At 25.5% G+C, this 17,018-nt stretch overlaps 3 protein-coding genes across 18 annotated transcripts; 2 read left to right on the top strand and 1 right to left on the bottom strand.

The window, feature by feature from the left end:
- Positions 1–8: 8 nt before the first annotated feature.
- Positions 9–5,012, bottom strand: LOC100746379 (tyrosine-protein phosphatase corkscrew). Of its 6 annotated transcripts, none has more exons than XM_024367645.2 (12): positions 4,729–5,012; positions 4,058–4,180; positions 3,787–3,940; positions 3,471–3,633; positions 3,253–3,365; positions 2,908–3,176; positions 2,755–2,834; positions 2,487–2,669; positions 2,245–2,421; positions 1,944–2,160; positions 1,735–1,886; positions 9–1,647 (listed from the first exon to the last, which is right to left on the bottom strand). In XM_024367645.2, exons 2-12 carry the CDS (start codon positions 4,119–4,121, stop codon positions 1,483–1,485), a joined length of 1,737 nt encoding a protein of 578 aa, XP_024223413.1. In that variant the 5' UTR covers positions 4,122–4,180; positions 4,729–5,012; the 3' UTR covers positions 9–1,482. The 6 variants fall into 6 exon arrangements, with proteins under 6 accessions (XP_024223413.1, XP_003489537.1, XP_012241086.1 ...); XM_003489489.4 differs by having other exon boundaries at positions 3,787–3,981; positions 4,729–5,010; XM_012385663.3 differs by having other exon boundaries at positions 3,787–3,981; positions 4,610–4,743.
- Positions 5,013–6,359: 1,347 nt separating this feature from the next.
- On the top strand, positions 6,360–8,865 carry LOC100746260 (sphingolipid delta(4)-desaturase DES1). 2 transcript variants are annotated; one of them, XM_033320721.1, is made up of 7 exons: positions 6,360–6,378; positions 6,640–6,721; positions 6,990–7,166; positions 7,569–7,708; positions 7,814–8,027; positions 8,092–8,303; positions 8,402–8,865. In XM_033320721.1, exons 2-7 carry the CDS (start codon positions 6,640–6,642, stop codon positions 8,540–8,542), a joined length of 966 nt encoding a protein of 321 aa, XP_033176612.1. In that variant the 5' UTR covers positions 6,360–6,378; the 3' UTR covers positions 8,543–8,865. The 2 variants fall into 2 exon arrangements, with proteins under 2 accessions (XP_033176612.1, XP_033176613.1); XM_033320722.1 differs by lacking the exons at positions 6,360–6,378; positions 6,640–6,721; positions 6,990–7,166; positions 7,569–7,708 and having other exon boundaries at positions 7,894–8,016.
- Positions 8,866–9,364: 499 nt separating this feature from the next.
- LOC100746140 (palmitoyltransferase ZDHHC15B) lies at positions 9,365–16,872 on the top strand. Of its 10 annotated transcripts, XM_012385674.3 has the most exons (11): positions 9,368–10,025; positions 10,170–10,196; positions 10,289–10,383; positions 10,478–10,598; positions 10,666–10,889; positions 11,097–11,226; positions 11,312–11,438; positions 12,665–12,751; positions 13,838–13,968; positions 15,414–15,473; positions 16,149–16,872. In XM_012385674.3, the coding sequence occupies exons 1-10, from the start codon at positions 9,878–9,880 to the stop codon at positions 15,431–15,433; spliced, it is 1,110 nt and encodes a 369-aa protein (XP_012241097.1). In that variant the 5' UTR covers positions 9,368–9,877; the 3' UTR covers positions 15,434–15,473; positions 16,149–16,872. The 10 variants fall into 10 exon arrangements, with proteins under 10 accessions (XP_033176605.1, XP_033176602.1, XP_012241097.1 ...); XM_012385677.3 differs by lacking the exon at positions 12,665–12,751; XM_003489487.4 differs by lacking the exon at positions 13,838–13,968.
- The last annotated feature ends 146 nt before the right edge of the window (positions 16,873–17,018 follow it).

Here is a 17,018-nt window from a genome sequence, read left to right as displayed (position 1 = left end):
TACAGATCTCAGATTTTTTAAATATATATTTAAAGTAGTTATTATTGATTTGGTTTTGGAATAATGTAACAATATACTTTTAAGAATATCAAATTTGTGACTCAATCTGTAAGGCAGGACTCACTCAGATGCATACTTCACCAGCACTGCTCTAATGTAAACATATATATTTCAAGTATTAGAAACAAATACAAAAAATATATAAAATAGGCATTAATAATATTGAAGCACATATAATTTAATATATATGTTATGTACGTTTTTATAAAAATTTCAGGAGATACATACAAACTGTAAGCATTATAGTAACTTTTGCTATAACAAAACTTCTACTTACATACTTCTATAGTTCTACCTAATTTTCAGAGTGAAGATAATGAAATTCGTGTCAGAATGATAAAAATGATAAAATTTGTGCGCAGATGATTAAAAAAAATTTTAACGAATATTTGTTAAAGTATAAAAATTTTAACTTTGATTTTCATATTTATCATCTCCATCTCTTTTAATATTAATATTTAATATAAAACTTTTTTACGATTTGATGAATAAAGTTCGATACTAATATTTATGATATAATTAAGTACAACCGAAATATTAAAAGTAACAAATGTGAATTGTAAGAAAAAAAGAATCGCCATATTATTTATTGTACGTGAAACTGAATGTATCACATCTATGCGCGTTCTGCCTTGTAATATAATGAAATTTATAAAGAATAAAGGTTTCTTATTTGTGATCTTTGAAAAAATATTAAAAAGAAAATTCTATATAAAAAAGTCAGTCCTAAATATTACTAGATAATTTGTACAGTTATATAATCACAATAAAAACAATTATTAATATGTTTTGAGGCACAATATATAATACTACACCTGAAACTTAGAAAAATGTTCAAATTTTCGTTGTTTATTCGAAGAAATATTGAAATTTTAAGAAAGGATTTGATAATATATTTTATAGAAGATAAGTAGCATGAAAAATGATAACTATAACTAGATAAATCTGTTATCCAATTAATAGTTGATGAAATACAGATAGCGAAATAATATGAAAAGCAATTATATACTTTGATTACACTTAACATAATTACTATTGAGACTTTGTATTCTAAGTTTTTTTTATATTTCAGTACTGCGATTAAGTTGCAAAAAATATTATTTTTCTCTAATGTAATGTTCTAATATATTGCCGATTACTTTTAAGTAATCAACAATTCAAGTGCAAAGTGGTGATATTATAATTTCTACATATCGTTTACGTTCATGTGCATACGCACTAATTAAATACATGTATTGTACGAAAATTCATTATGATGACACATATTTTGAAAAATATTTGGAATAATCAATTAATTTGAAAATTAAGCTTTTATAGAGTATGTTACGATAATATCGAAAGCTCAAAACCACATATGGTAAGAGTAACAAAGCCTCTTCTTTGCTTTTTAAAAATCTCGTTATTTGATGACATTAATGTTAATTACTTTGGCCTCAAACTATTAATAGGAGTGGGTAATGTAAAATGTGTTGACGTTGAAAGAGTTGTTGCAGTACATGTGGGGACCGGAATATCGCCTATAGTTGTAGTATTCGTTTCGCTTTTATATCGGATATTAGTATATTCTCGACCTAAATGAAGAGATTTCTGTAAAAACAATAATAGATACAACATAAATCGATATATAGAAGCTGAGAAAATATAATCAATTAGTTTCATAATTATTATAATTACTTGCTCTGCTTGCATCCGTTGAGATACAGTTTCAATATAGTGTAATACAGCCAGATAAACAAACTTATATTGCGCTTCTGTTTGAACCATTCCCGACCTTTGTGAACGTACTCTTTGAATAGTTCTCTGAATATCAATTTCACAATCCAATCCTACAAATATAATATATAGAAAATCTTGGACAATTAGTGAAATAAAAATTTTATTACCATGCCGCTTGATTTGATCAAGAATCATGTCGATAACAATAAATGTTCCGGTTCTACCAATTCCTGCGCTACAATGTACAAGAATTGGCCCTATACATGATGCAGTTTGACCGCTTGAAGCAAGAGAAGCAGCAATTGATTCTTGTCTCGCATTAACATCGTGAAGAAAGTTCAACACGCATCCGGGATCTGACGGAACACCATGATCAGGCCATGCCTAAAATGTTAATATAATGCAATCAATTTATTTTTTTTAAATATGTGTGAGCGTTTCATAAATAATAATAGCTATAATAGGTACTTGAAAATGATAATGGTAAATCCGTCTGGATTCTGTGAAACCGGATCTATTTCCATGTAATAAAAATTCTCGTAATGTATAATCTGCTGTTGAAGTACGAGATAAAGCACGCACTTTCCATTCACCTCCATATTCGGTAACTTCACCTTCCTCTGGCCAATATCGAGCACATTTATTCTAAAAAATATACATATTTTTAAAATAAAATTTCAATTAAGAATGAATAGTTTTAAATAGCATACCTTTCCTCTTTCCATTTCTTTAGTCGTCATAACTATCACTCGTGTATTTTCTTGATATACCATATGCCAGAAATCTTGAATTGTATTTAGAAGGCAACCTTGTGTTGCAATATAACACTTATTAAATGAACCACCATCACCACACGTATTAATTCCACTAGCTTGTCCATCTCCTTCTTCATTCTATAAATATATATACATATGCACCCACATATACAAATAGATTTTAATATTTATATAAAATACTACAAATATTAAATAAATTTACCCTAATATAGTTAGCATTAATATAGTCAGATCCAGGAATATTTGGATCAACGTCCTTCAAACGTACTCTTGTATGATCAACTATAGAACAGTTATTAAAGTTTATGTACAAACACAATTAAATTAAAAAAATAAAGAAAGAAAAAGATCATACATGGTAAGATGTTTTTATATCGATTTTTCGCTCGATTTTCAGAACGTAATCCTTCTTTCCTGGAAAATAAGTGACGACATTCTAACTGTTGCAACGACTCAAATTCTTCCCAGAACCCGGCTTTTCCTTTACCACGCCCTGCTCCGCCTTCATTGCTACTTGTGGCACCATTCCACAACCATCCATTTGAACAACCATTTTCTTTATGTAACTGTCTTACTCTACTTTCAATACCACTGGCATTTATACGAGTAGCATTGAAAGGTTGTCTAGAAAATAATAAATATATTATGACAATATATATATTCTATCGCATATATAGAAATTAATAAGTTTTTATATTACCGTAAATGGACAACACTTCCACTTGTTTCAACCATTGGATTGCGTTTATAATGTTCTATCAGATCACTTAAGCTATCAAACTTATCACCTCCTCCAACATCATATTTATTATCCTGCAATATACATTATTACAGATAATGAAATGTCAAAGATTTTATATTTATAAAAATATTAAATATAATGAAGATATGCAGTAAAAAATATAAAATGTAATTAACCTGAGATCGTATTATAACGTGTGTAACACGATCATCTGTGCGAACAGATAATACAAAGTCACCAGGTTTACTTTGGGATTCACGAACCAGAAAAGATCCATTTTTACCTCGCTCCAGCATTAAACGTTCTGCTTCTTTAGCTGATAAATGGCCATGGAACCACCTTTACCCATATTTTACTATTAACACATACCATGCTATATGCGTGCATTTGAAGTAACAATAACAAGAAAATATTCCAATACATAACAAACTTTGCTGTAATGTTTATTATGCAAGATATTATGTATATATTCTGTTTTTATTGTACAAATACCTTTCAGTTGTTGGATCTGCACAATTCAATGGATACTTCAATTCAATAATTTCTCCATTCTTTTCTCGCAGTTGTCCTCCATTTTCCATATAAAATTGTACAAGTTCTGATAATGTTGCAAACTTTTCACCACCGTAAAGATCGTAAAAGTCCCCTGTATTTTGTATTTTAATATGAGTCACTTCACCATTCCGTCTAAGGATAATATAAAGATATCAAATGTCTTATAACTATATAAACAGATAATCTATGTGATATATTATGTACATACCTAACAGATAATGTAAAGTCACCAGGATTAGATGAACTTGGTCGTGCCAAAAATGAACTATCATAACCCCGTTCCATTAATAAACGTTCTGCTTCTAAACCCGATATATTCGGATGAAACCATCTGCAATAAAAATGTTTATATTTCCGTAGGACAAAAACATTTTTCCAAAAAATTATAATAAGCAGAATTTTTATTTCAAAACAATATATTGTAAGTTTAATTTAATTTTAAAAACCTATAATCTATTCAAATTACTTCTTTTTATATCTAATATTTTATAGATCTATTCTAATATATTCAACCTTTATTCGTTATTTATTATTAATAACGGTGACAAAAACGAATAATGATGCTACAATAATATGATTAAGCACGCTGTATGTAAATAATTGGAAAGTTTCATTTTATAATGACAAAATATAGGACATAAAATAACTATACAGAGTATAAATATGTGTAATCAATGTATACATAAAACGAAATTATTGTATCCATTTTTGGACATGAAGAATTCAACGATGTTAATTAATTTAAGTGCGCATAATTTACCTCTGAATCTATTTAGCTAATCTACGGTTAGCACCGAAAAATAAGTAGGCTTGTTCACAGATCGTTCGTGAATTATGTTAATTATATATTTTTTATGCAAGTATAAAAACGTGCCTCACCTGCGAGATGCCATGTCGTGATTCCAACTATGACCAGCTGGTAATTAATAATTCATAACGCTTCATCGATGTTCGCACTTATAATATGTAATTATAATTAGTTTCAACTTAATCTTAATGCTAACTATACATCGCTACAATCTTTGACATATTCACTTCACATAAAAACAAAAAAATACCGAAATCACTAAAAGATTCTGCCATCGATCCGCAGTATTTAGAACGGACACTTGCAAAGCAAACCTAATGGTTGTACTTAATGCCGATTTCATAAAATTCCTTATATTATAAACAAATAACTTTATTTTTAATAACAATATATGCCGTTTAACTGTTTTTTAAAATTGTTTTAATAATTGCAAGTTAAGAAACTGAATCAATTTATAATTCCCTACGTATGATAATATGCGAGTTATTAAATTAATTTTTTGATATTGTCGTGTGACTTGGGGAATTTCAGTTTGAATTGTTGCCTGTAAAGTGTTAAAGCACTCTGCACATATTTAGGTGTTTTGGATTAAATAAAGTTGATAATTAACGAATGGTTTAGAAAAAACACAGAAGGGAACACAAACTTAAATGAGTTAAGCTTCAAATAGATAACTATATTTTGATCAACTAACTACAGATTGAGAAACTTTTAATCTGTTATGATTTTCACGTTTTTACTGTTTTCACTGTCTTTTCTATCATTGTTCAATCTATTTATGTCTTGGAATTTTACCTAACAAACGTAATTTGTTTATGATCCAATAAGAAAAATTGTTATTGGCTAATATCAATAACAATTGTTCCCATTGGAATTTATCACATAATAGAGCGAGGATTTATGTCCTTGCAATGTTCTTTTCCATGATAACTTCTATGATAATTAACTAGACAAATGTACAAATTGGAGAGTGATTATAATTACCACTGATAAATAATTTGACAGTTAATCAATATTTACTTAGATAAATTCTCTCTGTTCGTTGCTCCGGCTGCGGTACCTTACAATTTGAATTTGGCGCGAGTTAGTTCACGCAGTGTTCAGTAGAGGGCATACACGATAATATAAATTCAATAACGATATTCTTAATTTTAAACATTATATTTAATATTTTTAGTAAATACTTTCTATATTTATAAAAGGAATTCTGTACTACCACTATATGTTATATATTAATAATCTAATAGTATAAAAAATTTAATTTCATATACATTACATTATTTTTAGCATTTCATATACGAATTTTAACAGTTTTATATAAAAATGATTAATTATTTCAGACAATATTAATATAAAACATATGTTATTTAACAAATAACTATAATTTATTATAAGAATAGATTCACAGATAGATAGAATTGTACAGATATAACAATAGATATGATAGAAATATATAATTATACCTATCTTATTTAAAGATAATCATATGGTATAACTGTTATGTAATTTAGAAAAGAAATACCAATATAAAATTATCTTCACAATGTAATAAAAAGAGCAAAGTAATTTAAAATACAATAAGAGAATTGGTTTTTAATCAAAATTAGAGACTATATAGTGCAATGAACAATCACTTATATTAAAGTATATGTTTTGTTGAGCGTTGAAAAATGTATTCTCTAATCTTATTATATGATGCCTCGTTCTTGCAGGTTATTGTGGTAACTGTAAAAATTTGTATACTCCATTGAATATAAATTTTTATTTCACTTGCATGTTTGGTTTTCTTACATTGATAGATTGCGCTGTAATCAGTACTTAAGTGATTAACTCAGTCGATTGTAGATAATGCCGGGTATGAAATATCCGTATGTTTTGTATTTATCTTAAAGCATACATTTAACGTTTGTCGTATGTTGTTTGATTGCAAATTACTAAATATTTAGTTAATAAAAATAGTTGAAAATTTTTTAAATGTAAAGATGGGTCAACACGTTTCGAGAACTGATTTTGAGTGGGTTTACACAGAAGAACCTCATGCATCACGACGAAAAATAATCTTAGGTATGAATGCAATGTATTATAAACGTTTAAAACTTTATCAGCTTTTTTAATTTACATTTGAAATAAAAGTTTGAGTTGTTAATGTTTAACGAAATATAATAAATAAAATTAACAAATACCGAATGATATTAACGTTCCAAAATACAATTAATACGTAGTTATATTTTCATGCTCAGTGAATTAAATTTTGTACATTGATAACTTTTTACAATACATGCTGTATATTTTTATTTATGAGATATTTTTAAATGTTTTTCTTGCTTTTCAGAAAAATATCCACAAATAAAAAAATTATTTGGATATGACCCAAAGTTTAAATGGGTGGTAACAGGGATGGTCTTAACTCAGTTTATCTCCATATATTTTGTAAAAAATTTAAGTTATCCAATGTTGTTCCTTCTAGCATATTGTTTTGGAGGTGTAATTAATCATTCTCTTATGTTAGGTAAGTAGAAAATGTTTTTTAATTAGTTTGTGTAAAATATTTAATATCTCTTGAAATATTGTGATTATTGCCAAATTTATATGAAACAAAAAGATTATCTAATTATATACATATTATAGCAAAAAAAAAAGAAATTTCCTATATATAAAGGCACTCATTAAAGCTTTTATGACTGTAATTGAAGAGAATTATTTTTTAAGAGAAATGACTCATTAATTCTTATCTGATAGATCTATTATATTGTTATGATATAACTAAATCATCTAATTTCATTATTTTTGCTCAAACATATCTATATGACTTTTTAATTCAATATTAAATATTAAATTTAATTATTATTTAATTAAATATAAAATTTAATTATTAATAAATAATTTAAGTATTTCGTCATTTTATTTGTAGCAATACATGAAATAGCACATAATCTTGCTTTTGGACATGCTAGACCCAGAGCTAATAGATTATTTGGATATTTTGCTAATTTACCTATAGGTATACCAGTATCAGTCAGCTTTAAAAAATATCATCTTATACACCACCGTGTAAGTAAAAATAAAATATATTTTATAAATATAAATATAAACGGAATAAAACAGTATTATAAATATTATAAATATATATAATACATATTAATAAATAAATTGCAGTATCAAGGTGATGAAAAATTAGATACAGATTTACCAACACTACTAGAAGCAAAATTATTTTGCACAACATTTGGAAAATTCTGTTGGTTGTATCTACAGCCATTTTTTTATGCATTTAGACCTCTTGTTGTTTATCCAATGGCACCTACATTAATGGAATATATAAATTTAGTAATACAACTTACTTTTGATAGTTTGATATGGTATTTTTTTGGTAAGAGTTTGGTAATAATAATAATATCACATTAGTATGTTATTACACAAATATTATATTATAGGTGGAAAAGCCTTACTCTATTTACTTTCTGGATCAGTAATGGCAATGGGATTACACCCTGTTGCTGGACATTTTATATCAGAACATTATATGTATAGAAAGGGTTTTGAAACTTATAGTTATTATGGCCCATTAAATTGGATTACATTTAATGTTGGATACCATAATGAACATCATGATTTTCCTGCTGTTCCTGGTTCAAGACTACCAGAAGTGAGTGCAATCCATTTTAACAAAAAAGAGCATTTATATTATTGGGTATCTATTTTTATGAAAAGTATGTGTTATAAAAATATTTTACTTTTTTCTAGGTAAAACGAATTGCTTCTGAGTTTTACGATAACTTACCACAGCATAACTCTTGGGTTTCTGTTTTATATGATTTCATTATGGATCCTGATATAGGTCCATATGCAAGAATGAAGCGAAAACATAAAGGACTTACTTCATAAAAAATTAAAAATTATTTAATTTTTTAATGAGTAATCTTGTGATTAGCATCTGAAGCTTAATATTGCACAAAGTAACAATTCTCTTTAATTTATTGTGTTATATACATATATTCAGTATTAATAAAAAGCATACTCATTCAATGCTATTAGTAATCCATTTTAAAGAGGCAAAGTTTTTTGCCTTTTTTGTATTTTTGAAATATTTATGAAATCATATAATTATGTAAGTAAAAGATGCTAAATTGTGAACGATTTTCTATATCCCAGTGTCTGTAAATAACTATAATAAAGTTGTAATAAAGAATACCGAATGTGTGACAAATGATTAAGAATATTACATATATTTTTTTAGGCAAATGTCTATATAAATAGAATTTCGTAATTTTGTAACCTAGCCATAATGAAGTAAATTCTTTGTTGTAGACAATAATATTTTAATTATATAAAATGTAATATAAATATATATATATTGTAAATTTATGTTCAAATAATTATAAATAGATAATTTATAATTATTGTGTGAAGCTGTTTGATTAATTATATTTTAAAATATAATTATAATCATATTTTAATCATAATTTAATCATAATTTAATTTTTGAATTCCTTACAGTTACTCGCCAAAATGAAATTTTTAAATTGTGCGCAATTTCCAATTTACCAACTTATATATCTTAAGATTCCTGTTTAGTATTAATGGTAGTTCATATCTACTTTTCTATCGCAAATTATATTCTCATACAATTAATATATTTCTTATATATTGATTATGCACATATGATTGTTGAACTTGAAAATTGGTAATTTTAGGAAACTTAATTTTACTAACCTTTATGTACAATAATGACAAGAGATAAAAGTATGGTATCAATCATATCATGTAATTAAATTTTGTTGAAGAAAATCGTCGACATTTACTGGCCACTTTTTCGGAACGCCATAGCTTGATGAAAAGCAGTGAAATTATATTTTGTATATCTTTAAATATAATTGTAAAGTATACATTTAATACCTAAAATCTAAAACAAACATGCCCTCATATATCTGTTTTATCTAAGGATGTTATGGAATAGACAACAAAAGTAAAATATCATTTCAGTTCGAAAAAATAACTCTTATTTTGTATAATTTAATACATATTGGTATACGTAATGTTGATGACAGAAGATAAATAATAAAAATAAAATAATATTTGACTATTTATCGTAATATGATTCCTTGTAATAAAGGAAGTGTCGGCCTCGTATGTACACTTTGTGTGCAAAGTGTCTGCAATGGTGCATCGGTTTGATAATGGTAAAAATAATGTTTACCTGAATGATATAATTGTGCACACATGTATAACTATAATACAGTGAATAGAATGGGAAAGCAAAACGGATCTTGTTGGTGGTTTGTAAAAGCCGCAAAATGGATACCAGTTATTTTTATTTTGACGATTGTCTTATGGTCGTATTATGCTTATGTGGTGCAGTTATGTTTTTGTAAGTGTTTTCATAGATTTTTTCTTCTTAATAGCAAACATTTTGTAACAAAAATAAAATTTCATTATTATTTTCAATCTGTAATACACGTAAAAAATTTGTATGATATCATGTATACTAATTTTGTCTCCTTTTCCATTTTAGATACTGTAGATAATTATGTTCAAAAAGGTTTGTACAATTACTAATAGAATATTGTTAATAAAAATATACTTCTATTAAAAATTTACTGACTTTATTGTTTTTATTTTATTTTCCAACAGCTTTTTATTTGTTTTTTTACCACATCCTGTTTCTATTATTTTTATGGTCTTATTGGCAAACTGTATTTACGGACCTAATAGAAATACCATACAAGGTAAAATTTGATCTATATAACAATTACAATATAAAAGTAACATATGTATATAAAATATTAATAAAATGATGTTTTGTGCCAAATGATGTTTTAGTTTAAAATACCAGATGCGGAAATGGAAAAATTTCATCAAGCTGGAACGGAAGAAGCACAGAGGCAAATCTTAGAGAGATTTGCACAAGGTCTTCCAGTTACAAATCGCACTATAAAAGGAGGTATAATGTTTACTTTTTCATATTTGTATATTAAGGGAATGTATTGTATGTAAAATATATATTTTAGTCATACGTTTCTGTGAGAAATGTCAATTAATCAAGCCAGATCGAGCACACCATTGTAGTGTATGTAGTACATGTGTTTTAAAAATGGATCATCACTGTCCATGGGTGAACAATTGTGTAGGTTTCCACAATTATAAATTTTTCATGTTGTTCCTGGCATATGCCCTTCTTTATTGCATATTCATTACTGCTACATCTTTACAATATCTTATACGTTTTTGGAAAGTAAGTATACAATTTTTTTAGATATTTCCGCTAAATTACCTGTTTTAATAAATTATAAAAATTATAAGAATATAATTTAATTAAATTTTTTTAATGTTTTAATGTTTTATTGTTTCTTTTTTAATCTTTAAATATAATTGAAATGTATATAAAAAACTTTGTACATTGTTTTTTAATCTTATAATAATGCAAATATTTTCTTCATAGGGGGAATTGGATGGAATGGGTAGATTCCATCTATTGTTCTTATTCTTTGTCGCATTGATGTTTGCAGTTAGTTTAACTTCCCTTTTCTTTTATCATTGCTACCTTGTTTTACATAATAGATCTACATTAGGTAATTAAAAGCATGTTATACAAAAATTATTTAATGTTTTATAAAATGCTTGTAATATGCACTAAATGTTATGAATTATTTGTAGAGGCATTTACACCACCTATGTTCCGCACAGGGAAGGATAAGGATGGTTTTAGTCTTGGAAAATACAATAACTTCCAAGAAGTTTTTGGTGATAATCGTAAACTATGGTTCCTTCCTATTTTTACTAGGTAAGTTTAACAAGTATTTAGCAATTCACATTTCAATATGGTATTCCTATCATAATAATATAATAAATATAAGTTTATCATAAGACTATGAACCATTTGCACAATATACAGATGTGATGAATTTAGTACACTTGTTGTATTTATGTAGTAATTACAATTTATACTTATGAATCATGTAAAAGAGCATGTGTATCCTAATATACATACATGAATATATATATAATATAATACTGCAAATTTATAAATGTTATTGTCTCATATGTATATTTCAGGAAATTTAATTCTTTCTATTATTAAATATAATGATAGTAAATAGTACTTAGATATACAGATGTTTTCACCTATAGCACTATCTGTTGTACTGTATGCTTTTTTGTTAAGTGGTAGTATAGTTTCATGGAAAAGTAATATTATCTTCTAGATAAAAGTGAAGAAAATGGTAAAAATATAAATAATGGGGTGTTTCACGCAACTGTCCCATGGAACAAGTCACAGCGTTAAAACAGTAGAAGATAGAAGAAAATTTCATTAGGCAAAATTGAAAGGTTTTGAGTGATACGTTATGTGATGCATGCGTCTTCTCCAAAAGTAGTAATGTTCCAAAAATTTCAATATTACCTTTATTACCTTTACATTACCTTATATTTTTTTATACACCATTCAATGCATTTTTTAATTCTCTACAAGAAGATATTAACCTTTTTGAGTTGAAAAATCATTAGTTTAAAAAATATTTTAACTTTAATCTTGTAAAATTTATCGTATAGAAGATAAGGAAAATATTAACAAAAAAAGTACTGTGTTGTCTTTCTTTACAATGAGTTGAAATCTTTGAAATGTCACTACTTCCGGAAAAGATACATACACAACGTAATACATCTCTCAAAATCATTTAATTTTTCTAATAAATATTTTTTCTATCTCCTGGCGTTTTAATGCTATGACTTGTCCCGTAAGACAGTTGTGTAAAACATCTTGTATAATATAGATTATATAAACTGCCTTAAAAATCAAATTATGTAAATTAATTTTGTACTGCATTCAACATTAAATATCAAAGAAAAGTCAAGAATGATTTTAATCTTTATTCATAATACATATTACATTTTAATAATACATATCATTTATTTTCTCAATAATTCTATATTAATTTATGTTTGTCATAAGTACATAAATACAATAGTAATTGCCGTTAAAACGCGATGGATACGTTGAATGTGTTTTAGTCTTGGAAATGGTGTCGCCTATCCAGTACGTGCGCAACATCAAGGCACATCCAATACTTATGACTCCATGGGCAGTACCCGAAACAGGTCAGCATTATAGAAATCTACAGTGCCAATATAATGATAGTTATATATAAACCTTACTATGGAACTCCTTAATATTGTTGATTAAAAGGCAGTTAATATTAAAATAAATAATATATATTGTTATACATTTGAAAAATGTTTAAATACTTTATAGGAGAAGAAGTGGGAAACATTTTCTTCATATCTTTTTGTTAAATTTATGCACTTCCTTTTTTACGGAACCATTTTTTTCAGTTATTATTTATTTTATACAGAGTTCCAGAGTAACAAAGTTACATATATATATTTGCTTCAATGCATGCAAGTACTTATTTTATTTATGCTTTTATTCAATTCTATTTTAAAGGCCAATGTTATATTTAAAAAATTTATTGAATTATTATTAACATTGAGAGTAACATAAAATTGATAAAATTACAATTTTGATGTTATAGCTATATGTATCTAATGCTCTTATTAATTGTTGATTAATGAGGTGCGTGTTCTGTTATTTGTTGAAATGTGTTCTGCAATAATAAATTTTAGTCAATACAATATTAATTTTCTATGTTGAAAAATGGAATTTTTACAATATTAGCGAATAATATTACATTTATACTACAATGATAAAATATATTAAAATTTATTTATATATTTATAATAAGATTAGGGTTTTATTTTATATATAATCCACAGACAATTATTGTGATGGATTGTAAAATAGGTGCTATGTTTATTTTTATGCAAAAATGTATATTTTTTGTAGATGCATTATATTGTGTGTTAATAGAGATTATCAGTATAATTATTTTACTATCATCAAAAATATTGTGCATCTGGTTCTTGCAAATTGATATTTATTTGATTCTTAGAAGTGGCGTAACTATATTTAACATTATTTTTTCTGTATGTATACAGTTTTTATAAATAATAAATCAAAAATAAATGCGAAGAAAAGCAGAAATATATTGAAAATATTAGAAGCTATATAAAATTCTAAAATCAAAATATTGCATAATTTTTACATGTTTATCAGAGATAAATAGATACGCTACCTCTAAAAATAGATGGGATTACATGAAGTAGAAGGTAGGGTGTGGGTTACAGTTTTGGCGATGGGGTAAACTTTCCTGAACGGCTGTGCAATGAAGACACACATACTCTGTTGGGACATACTACCCAACAGTGGGGTGATGAGACTGAACTTGATTCTCCACCTCCTTATGGGTCACAATCAGGTATTGTGTAGTCTGGAATCCCTATTTTGAGGCAGCGCATTAATTTATATGCATTATCCAAGTATATGATACTTTTAGTACAAAACTCATATTAGCCACAAGAGTTCTGCAATCATCTAAGTAATAGTACATACTAATGTCAGCTTACATATTTAATCTTTTTTTTTATCACAAATAAGTTACTATCATTGCCTCATAGAAGGAAAGATATAACATTTATTCTGAAATATTTTAAATATAAAATATAGGGATTAACTCTAGAAAATTATCGTATTACATTCTTTTTATTTTTATCAATAAAAATAAAATAAACAGTACTATAAAGATAAATTGGCTTAAAAAATTATAAAAATTATGAAAACTTACAGTTTAACTCTTCTTCTCTTATCAAAATCAAACCATTATAGTATCAACTAATAAAGAGTTTATATGAGCTCATATTTTATGTATGTACATTATATATTGTGTAATTTTTTCTAAAGGAAACTTAGATAATAATTTAATTTAGTAGTCAATATGACTACATACTTAAAAAATAAGAAAGTGTGTAGTAAACATGTAATATATACATTTTTTATAATAATTAATGTAAACATAATAAGTAAAACAAAGAGGTATGCCTAAAAAAATATATAAAGGTATGAATTATATATTAATTTTATGTTATTACATTCGTTATTTACGAATTTATTAATTTGTAGGATATGTGTAAAATACTATTTATGAGATAAATATGTAGATAAACTTTATTGTCCATTACTGATTTAAAAATGCTGTAATAAAAAGGAGATAAATAAATTGATAAAGTTGAAACATTCAACGTATTTATACATAAAAGATTTTATATTTAATTAACTTTCTTCTTATATATAATTAATTTTGATTTAATACAATCTATCATTTTTGTTCCACTAAAGTTGGTTACTGTGCATGAACGTAGAATTATATCTATAGACATGCATGTTATAATACATAACTTTAGGATTTATATATATATAAAATACTATATATTATTGTATAATATGTGTATACATATAATACTATATTAATATATAATATAATATAAATATATCATAATATTTAAAAAGTATATATATATGTATATTAATATATTGCATAAAAGTTCACTTTTGTCATTATGTAATTGTACTATGTATTTTCATTGTAAGCTATACTAACACTGCTTACTTATTATAACTCTTTCTTATTGTGTACTTAGAAGAGGTGTACGTCACGTTAACATATATAAAGTTTGTTTACTATTTTAAAAAATACATTTACATTTTCTTGCTGTAATTAAAATATAACATACTTATTTTTATTAATACTATAGAAATTCTCTTTAATTGATTCATATTACTAAAATTTACATAGTTATGCAAATATATCTCCATATCAATGTGTGTGTATTTAATATAGTAATTAGATTGAGTTTTTGACCACAGGCCTACCATTGATCAAATGACATTGCTAGAAGAAGCTACACTTTTGGCACTTGGCACTGGGTAATATCAAATTGTTTGGTCCAAAGTATATTCATTTTTTAAAATGTTGTAATTGATAAATATTGTTTTTAACGTAATATGTATATGTTTGAAAACATATTGTTTGACATATGAAACAACATGTTCATTGTAACTATACAAATATCAACTATTGTTTTTGTGAATAATAATTACTGGAAACATTTTTTAATTATCTTAATAAGTGTATTTTATGATGTGAACTATATTTGTAACATAAATTGTCATAAATAACACAGAAAGTTAGCTTTTTATATAATAAAATTTATTGTAAAATATGTTGAGCAGAGAATTTATATATATATATATACATATATATTTACTTTATTTTAAATTCATCTATGGCAAAATTGAGTTTTGTATTATTGCATGTTTTTTGTTTACAAACACTAACATTTAATGCCTTTTTTGAAAGTGTAATTTGAAACATTATCTTGTACAATAATTTTTATATATAATTATGTGTCACAGCTTTCTTTATATTTGATATTGTACTTTTAGTACACTCTGTACTTTAGTACACACTGTACTTTAGTACTTTTAGTAAACTCTTTTAATATAACTGCTAATATAAATTTATTTGCATAACAAATATTTTTAGTCAATCTGTATATGTGATAAGTAAATTTATTGAATATTCTTTAAAATATTTTACAGCTCTGCTATGATAACTCGTGCAACAGATGCCAATCAACCATTGGTGGACGCAACTGAAGTTGTTTGAAGCAGCATTTAAAATTTATTATTCATCTTTTTATTATTAACAAATATTTCTTGTTAACACAACCTAATTTTAAAGTCTTTATATAAATCCTTTGCACTTGCTATCTTTTTTAATTAGTCCTTCTGTTAAATGTGATTCTATTGATCTTAGTAAAGCCTCCTTAGTCTTAAGTTTGAAGTTAAATATTTTTCAGTAAATTTTTTTTCTGTAGCTATTTTTATGGACTATTTTTTATTTTGCTAATTTGATAATTTTCTTGCAGTATTTTGATATACAAATGCAAAGGATTAATAACTAGATTATATTTATTACTATAGATTAGAACATTTATAGTTCTGTATACATTAACACATATTATAAAAATTATTGACAGAAATTAGAACATAAAATCTGCAGAAAATTTTTAAGATTTTAGGTATGTATAAGTAACATTCTCATTACTTACAGATATTATTGCATATAGCAATATATGTAATTCTGATCATAATTTACAATGTTTTATAGATATTAAATTGCTGTTAATAATTGATGCCATTGAAATGTGAAGAATATAAAAATGATTTGGTGATATATATAAATAGTTATGACTAAACAAAAGAAATGTTGCCATTGAATTTAATGATTTTATAAAGAAATTATGAATTAAAGTTACTATAAGGTAATAAATCTGTTATCATTTTCAAATTAAAAATATTTAATAATCATTAAAATGAAATATCAAAATGAATTTTATTTGTATTGTACAAAATATGTTTTAATCACATTTGATGTAAATTCTATAACATTCTCTATTTATATTTGTT

The sequence above is a fragment of the Bombus impatiens genome, unplaced genomic scaffold (genome assembly GCF_000188095.3).
Source record: "Bombus impatiens unplaced genomic scaffold, BIMP_2.2 scf_0332, whole genome shotgun sequence".
NCBI lineage: Eukaryota > Metazoa > Arthropoda > Insecta > Hymenoptera > Apidae > Bombus > Bombus impatiens.
The sequence above is the reverse complement of the archived record's forward strand: the minus strand, read 5'-3'. Positions and strand labels throughout refer to the sequence as shown.

What these genes read in the sequence shown, in the direction of transcription:
- LOC100746379 (XM_003489489.4), bottom strand. An exon ending in GCAGATCCAACAACTGAAAG is followed by an intron (nt 3,634 to 3,786) that starts GTATTTGTACAA and finishes ATATGGGTAAAG; the next exon opens with GTGGTTCCATGGCCATTTAT. An exon ending in AACGGATGCAAGCAGAGCAA is followed by an intron (nt 1,648 to 1,734) that starts GTAATTATAATA and finishes TTGTTTTTACAG; the next exon opens with AAATCTCTTCATTTAGGTCG.
- LOC100746260 (XM_033320721.1), top strand. Translation starts at nt 6,640, where the DNA reads ATGGGTCAACACGTTTCGAGAACTGATTTTGAGTGGGTTTACACAGAA. An exon ending in TTTGATATGGTATTTTTTTG is followed by an intron (nt 8,028 to 8,091) that starts GTAAGAGTTTGG and finishes ATTATATTATAG; the next exon opens with GTGGAAAAGCCTTACTCTAT. An exon ending in CTGGTTCAAGACTACCAGAA is followed by an intron (nt 8,304 to 8,401) that starts GTGAGTGCAATC and finishes ACTTTTTTCTAG; the next exon opens with GTAAAACGAATTGCTTCTGA.
- LOC100746140 (XM_033320711.1), top strand. Translation starts at nt 9,878, where the DNA reads ATGTATAACTATAATACAGTGAATAGAATGGGAAAGCAAAACGGATCT. An exon ending in AAATCGCACTATAAAAGGAG is followed by an intron (nt 10,599 to 10,665) that starts GTATAATGTTTA and finishes TATATATTTTAG; the next exon opens with TCATACGTTTCTGTGAGAAA. An exon ending in ACATAATAGATCTACATTAG is followed by an intron (nt 11,227 to 11,311) that starts GTAATTAAAAGC and finishes AATTATTTGTAG; the next exon opens with AGGCATTTACACCACCTATG.